The following is a 7,404-nucleotide window of genomic DNA, read 5'->3' on the forward strand; positions in this document are numbered from 1 at the left end:
TCAAGTATCGGTTGGCCCAACAATCTAAATCGTATACATGTTACAATATTTCATATAGCCTTAGTTGTTTTGCAGTTTGGACACTGTATATCATAATATGCTGAATATTAGAGGGTCGGTAAACAAGCGAGCGAAAGGTCTAGAAAGTATATATTTTTTTTTGTAAATATCTTTTAAATGGAACATAACAGTACTGATTACAATGTTTGGATATATATATGGAATATCTTTCGACTACATATGTCTTTGTTGTGTTCTTTCTTCGTTTGGATCAGAACCTATTTGTTAAAATTACATTTGGACCAGAATATATTTCAAGTTTAACAATGAAGTTCCTGAGAGATGATTTGGTTCTATTATTCATGCAATCATTGTCAGGTGTGATAATAACTGATGTCAGTTTATTATCATTACTATAGAAAATTAGATAAAATATCAATGCCCATGATACATGTAAACATTTGCTTATTTAATTTATTTAGACATGAGGGTATATTGGTTTATTTTCACAGGTATACATGTAGGTAGTCCGCTGCCTTTTGTCGTATTGAAATGTAATTAAACAATTAGAAATATGAGACATGATAACTCAAGATACATGAATTATCAAAGGTAAAATACTCACCAAATACCTGCACCTCACATAACTCGATAACGGCATAATCATCATACCAACTGTACCGTTTGGGGTTGTTTCTATAGTTGTAGACGGTCACGTACCGAGCTACATACGGGCACTGATGTGTCACCAACAACTGTACCTGAGCTTCGGTAGCACTCTTGTCCTCAAAACAAAGGACACCTTGTGTAGGGCTCTCGGTGGTGTTAGACAAGTAGAGCTGATACCCGGCGAAACGTTTTTGGAATTTATCTATAACGAAGAACAATGATGTGTTATTGTTATATTGATGCAATGAATAAAAGAAAAAGAAAGCCAAAAGGCAAAACATGATTATACATTACTATCATGTTGAGTTTGCAATATTAGAAGTAAATGCATATAATGTAGTAAGTCCACAAAGCAAGTAAGGTAACAAGCCAATGATAGTGTATAATCTCCCTTTAACTACCTACTTACCAAGTAGAGTTGATACCCGGCGAATCTTAATTGGAAATTATCTATAACGAGGAACAATGACGTGTTATTGTTATATTGATACATTAGATAAAAGAAACAGGTAGCCAATAGGCAAAGCATGTATATGCCCTCTCCATATATGCTTCAATGCATTACAATTATGGAGAGTTTGCGATGAAGAAAATATGTAGAAGGTAATTAGTCCACAAAGCAAAGGAAGGTAACCAGTAAATGATGAGATATAATCTCCCTTAAACTACCTATCTACCATTTATAGATTACACCGATAACATTATAACCAACAGGTACTTTACTGTGCAAATCGGCTATCATAATCTAAGAACAAAGAAATGTGTTTCCTTTGAAAAGTCGTTACGAAGATACGTTAACTAGTTCAAGGAATTCCCACATATTCCAATGCGTTGGAAAAAAGCTCATACATAGTTCATTAAGTTTCGTGAATACTTCAAAACATGGTATTTTTATCGTATACAAGATTTCCAATAAGAACGCCATGTCTTCTGCAGCGTCTGTCACTCATACAATGGTTTTACGGATATGGGGAAAAGAACTTAAAGAATTAGGTTCAGAACCGTGGCTTGCGTTGATTCTGAGCCCACCTTACACATCCAAAAGTAGAGTTTCATATCCTACAAAATGATTGCCTCCTTTCTATTCCGTTTCAGGTTTCCCGCGATTTGATAGCGAACAATTCAACCATGAATATAGACCGCTATGTACAAAGAGCAAGGACAAATAAATATATCAAGAAATACATGTAGGTTAAATTCAAAGCAGTAGGCAACACTTTTCAAGCAAGCTTGGTTTATACATATAATTGTTCATTTCCACGAACTAATCTGATGTCAGTTGCCGACAGTGTTAAAGCTGTACACATCCATCAACTGACCAAAATGAAAAATTAATGACGTCACAATTCATTTTCAACCGATATGTTATTAAACATTTTGAACCCAAACTTTGCTTTTATAATTTTCAAAGACATGATTACAATTTTTGTTGAACATGTAGTTCCTGAACTCGAGTTACCGAGTGCATTTTGTAGGACAGTTATCTCACACGAGTGTCTACATGGGACTAATATAATCTCTCACCCCCGAGGGGAAATATTCTTAAATTAACAAGCACGAGGCTTTGCCGAGTGTTTGGCAACTTAAGATCCTTTTCCCGAGGGTTGAGATTCACCTATTTCACCCACAAAGGGGTGAATGATTCTTTTTTTCTTACCCTGTTCAGTGTTCACCCATTGCGTATCATATACAAAATGTAATGTTAACGTCACAGGCTAAATTCAGGGTTGACGTGACGTTGATGAATTGTTGACGTGGCGTCATGGTATTATTGAAGTGACGTCATACCATTGTTCTGAATAGGGGAAAACCCCCGTCTCAACCCTAGGATAAGACAATGAAATCTCACACCGCCAAAAGTGCGGATACACCTGTTCATGATAAGAGAAGTATAGAATCCATCCCTGATGTGAGGTATGGATAAGGTAATTCAAAACCCAAGGGATACAATATTGAGCAGGAGACCCGAGGCTTTGCTTAGGTTTTTTTGCTCAATATTTTATCCCGAGGTTTTGAATAACCTAATCTTACCTCATATCAGGGTGGATTCTATTTCTTTTTTTTTATTTTTTTATTTTTTTCACAAGTTTTATTGATATATAAAACAACAACAACATAAACGTCCACTCACTCACCAACATTGTGATGCCATTACCTCAATCATCATCATCATCATCATCATCATCATCATCATCATCATCATTCTTACCTCATATCAGGGTGGATTCTATTTCTTTTTTTTTATTTTTTTTTATTTTTTTTCACAAGTTTTATTGATATATAAAACAACAACAACATAAACGTCCACTCACTCACCAACATTGTGATGCCATTACCTCAATCATCATCATCATCATCATCATCATCATCATCATCATCATCTTTCTTACCTCATATNTTGATGTTATTACCTCCATCATCATCATCAGCATCATCATCATCATCAACATCCATCATCATCATCATCATTCATTATCAACATCATCAACATCATCATCATCTCACATACATTGTGATGTTATAACCTTCATCATCATCATCATCATCATCATCATCATCATCATCATCATCATCATCATCATCATCATCATCATCATCATCATCATCATCTCACATACATTGTGATGTTATTACCTCCATCATCATCATCATTCAACATCATCAACATCATCATCATCATCATCATCATCATCACCATCATCTCACATACATTTTGATGTTATTACCTCCATCATCATCATTATCATCATTCATCATCAGCATCATCATCATCATCAACATCCATCCTCATCATCATCATTTATTATCAACATCATCATCATCATCAACATCATCATCATAATCATCATCATCATCATCATCAACATCCATCCTCATCATCATCATTCATCATCAACATCATCAACATCATCATCATCGTCATCACCATCATCTAACATACATTTTGATGTTATTACCTCCATCATCATCATTCATCATCAGCATCATCATCATCATCAACATCCATCATCATCATCATCATTCATTATCAACATCATCAACATCATCATCCTCCATTCATGTATGATGAAATGATTTCATATATTATAAGTTGCATCACAACATTAACACATACATAATCGCCCTTACTCACACCCACCCATACACACACTCTTACATACAAACACAAACAAGTAAGGAATCATAGAATCATAGAAATGCAAAAAAAAATGAAAAGCTACTAAAAACTGTAAACTAAAATTACATGAATCAGTTCAGAGAGAGAGAGAGAGAATAGAGAGAGCGAGAGAGAGAGAGAGAGAGAGAGAGAGGGTGGGGATGGACTATTATATTTTTGAGCTCAAGCTTATGAATGTATGGATAAGTGTAATAGAAGAAAATTATTGATTTTATAATTCATTTCCAAAGCCCAGGAGACAGCTATCAGAATATTATTTTTACAAAACAAGAAGTTTTTCCCATTTTTTCCATTCCTTTTCAAACTTCTCTCTATAAGTTTCTCCTTTGCTATTTGCTATAAATCTTTGTATATTATGGTAGTCTTTTATTGTGTTAACCAATGCATTTATATTTAAGGAGCTATGAAGACAACGCATTTTATATACATATTGTTTAATTATAATGAGTATCTCATTATCAATTCTACCATTAACATTTTGTGTAAGAAATCCAAATAAATAAGATTCTTTATTAAAATCAAAAGGAATAATGAGTGCATCCAAAAGAGTTTCAAAACTAATAAGAAGATTCTGAGTCTCTTGACATTCCCATAAAATATGGGTAATAGTTTCAATCTCAGAATTGCAAAGTGTACACATAGGAGATACAACTATTCGAGTTTTAAAAAGGAAAGAATTTGTTGTCAGAATATGGTGATTTATTCTATACTGAAACCACTGAAATTTTGTATTAGTAGTTATAGCAAAGGGAAGCTTAAAAATCTGATGCCAAGAAAAGTTACTAAAATCAAAGACTCTATTCCATTTCTTCTGTCCTGATGGAACAATGTTATTTTTTACCAGGATACTATAAAAATGTTTGGAACCTTTAGACTTTTTAAAGAATGGTTCTAAGTGTGTAGGAATAAAAGGACATAACAGTCTTAATTTAGGAAAATCTGGATTAGAGTTGAAATGTTTTACTGCAGAAAGAACACTGTGATATTGGAGAAAATTAGTCTGTATTTGATAAGTTTGAGTGAATTCTTGAACTGTATAAAAGGAACCAGAATTATAGTCTTTAATCAGGTCATTTATATTAATAACTCCTTTTTTATACCAATCCTTAATGAAAATTGACCTTCTATCAATAATAATTTTGTCATTATACCATAAGGGGGTCTTCAAGTATACCTCATTTTTGTTAATATTAATTTCATTTGCATGATACAAGTTTTTACAAGCTTTCAAAACATCAGTCCAGAACTTGTTTTTACATTTTTTTTCACATAGCTTTATATAATCTGAACCACAATTTGCCAACATGTCTATATTAACATATGTTTTTAAAATTGCTTGCCATTTAGATGTACATTGAAATATTCTTCTAATCCAACCTAATTTGAGTGAGTCTATAAAAGTTTTGATGTTGATCATGTTTAACCCACCATTAATGAAGTCTTGAATAACAACTTCTCTCTTTACTTTATCCACTTTACTGTTCCACAAGAACTCATAAATTATAGAATTCAGTTTACAAAGAAACTTTTCCTCTGGATTTGGCAGCGAGATAAATAAATGATTAAATTGTGAAACCAAAATTGATTTTATTATGTTTATTTTACCAATTGGTGTTAATATTCTCCTTTTCCATGATCTGATAAGTGATTTAAGTTTTGTTAGATTTTTATCAAAGTTCAGTTTAGGTATCTCATGTAAATTAACGTGAAATTCAATGCCAAGAAGTGTGAAGTTTTCCCTACCCCATTGTAAGTCGAGTTCTGGAAGGAATTTATCTGAGCTAAATTTTTTATTGCCAATCCAGACCACTTGAGTTTTTGAAATATTCATTTTCAATCCTGATATACTTGCATAGAAATTAAGTTCAGTAATAGCTTCCTGCAGTGATCTTTCTGTACTATCAAGTGCAAGTGCAGTGTCATCCGCATATTGTGATAGAAGTATAGGACATTAATCAACATTAATACCCTTAATTTTATTATTGTTTCTTAGTTTTATAGCTAAAATTTCAGCACACAGAATAAATATATAAGGAGCAATCGGGTCCTCTTGACGACATCCCCTTTTAACTTGAAAAAATGAAGACAGATTCCCTCCCTGTTTAATTACAGCACTAGCATTATTATGTAATGTTTTAACCCAGTTTATTATACTATTTCCAAAACCAAAAAAACATAAAACTTTCTCAATAAATGCCCAGGACACCGAATCAAAAGCTTTTTCGAAATCAATCATTAGAAACATACCTGGAATATCATTTTCCTCTGCATATTGCATTACATCATATATCAGTCTAGTGTTTTCCCCTATATAACGACCCTCTAAAAACCCTGTCTGATCTTTTTCAATTGTTTTATCCAAAACTGTTTTAATTTTGTATGCTATTGTACTAGAAGCTATTTTATAAACAACATTTAGTAGTGTGATAGGCCTCCAATTTTTTTATAAAATGTCGAGGTTTATCCCCCTTTGGAATGCATGTAATAATTCCTTGACGTTGTGAGATTGATAGATTTCCTTTTTTATAGCCTAAATTTATAGATCGAACAACAAAGTTACCTAAATATTTCCAAAAACACTTATAAAATTCAACCGTAAAGCCATCTATGCCTGGACTTTTATCATTTTTTATACGTCTTAACGTTTTGCCAGCTTCTTCCAATGAGATTAGGCCATCCAACTTTTCAGAATCATTTTTACTAATTTTAATCACATTATAATGTTCCAAAAATTCATTTAAATTTACATCTGCTATGTTATTATCAGAATCATACAGCTTTTCATAAAATTTCTGAACTTCTTTCAAGATGTCTGCCTGACTTGTAATTGTTTTTCCATTATCTAATTGTGATTTAGGTATAACTTTAGAGGTAAAAATTCTACTTTCCAGACTGAAAAAATAGCTTGTAGGCTTCTCCCCCCTTCTATCCATTTAGTACGAGATCTCACTATACTACCTTTAATTTTATGTTCCCTAATTTCCTTTAATTCTTTTTTTTTTTACTTCTAAATCAACAATATCTATTTCATCTTGTTCTTCAATTGCCTGAATTGTCTTCTTAAGATTGTCTTCCCTAACATTTTGTTGTTTTTTCCTAAAGGATGAATAAGATATACTTTTACCTCTAATTTGAAAAAGTAATGTTTCCAGAAATAATTAATCGTCTATCATAAACTCAATCACAGCATCTGAAATGTTATTTAAATTATTTAAATTATAAACTGGAGGACAGTATTGCGCTTTTGTCTCACTGATACAAGTTTTAACCATATTTAAGTACTCTAGTTCCTGTAAGAGACTATTTTTGAATTTCCATACTCCTTTACCAGGTATAAATTCATTAAGTTTCAAAGATATTGTAGGGAAAGAATGGTCAGATCTATAACCAAATTCTATTTTGGATTTTTCAGTACTAGAAATAAAGTTTTCAGATATTAAAAAAAAGTCTAAGCGAGCTTGTTTAAGTGGGCTACTTTTCCTCCATGTGTATCTTCTTAAGTCTTCATTTTGTTCTCTAAAAATATCTACTAGTGAAAAATTATCTATGATTTCCAA

At 32.3% G+C, this 7,404-nt stretch overlaps 1 protein-coding gene across 5 annotated transcripts in view; it reads right to left on the reverse strand.

Moving 5' to 3' along the window:
* The window catches only part of LOC110451206 (multiple epidermal growth factor-like domains protein 10), a 43,584-nt gene that overhangs the window by 23,540 nt on the left and 12,640 nt on the right, over nt 1-7,404 (reverse strand). For all 5 annotated transcript variants that reach the window (XM_021499103.1, XM_021499113.1, XM_021499131.1 and 2 more), the window contains exon 3: nt 626-871. In XM_021499103.1, the coding sequence (XP_021354778.1) occupies nt 626-871 (246 nt within the window). The remainder of the gene's footprint in view (nt 1-625; nt 872-7,404) is intronic.

Source organism: Mizuhopecten yessoensis, unplaced genomic scaffold (assembly GCF_002113885.1).
Source record: "Mizuhopecten yessoensis strain PY_sf001 unplaced genomic scaffold, ASM211388v2 scaffold631, whole genome shotgun sequence".
Classification (NCBI taxonomy): Eukaryota; Metazoa; Mollusca; class Bivalvia; order Pectinida; family Pectinidae; genus Mizuhopecten; species Mizuhopecten yessoensis.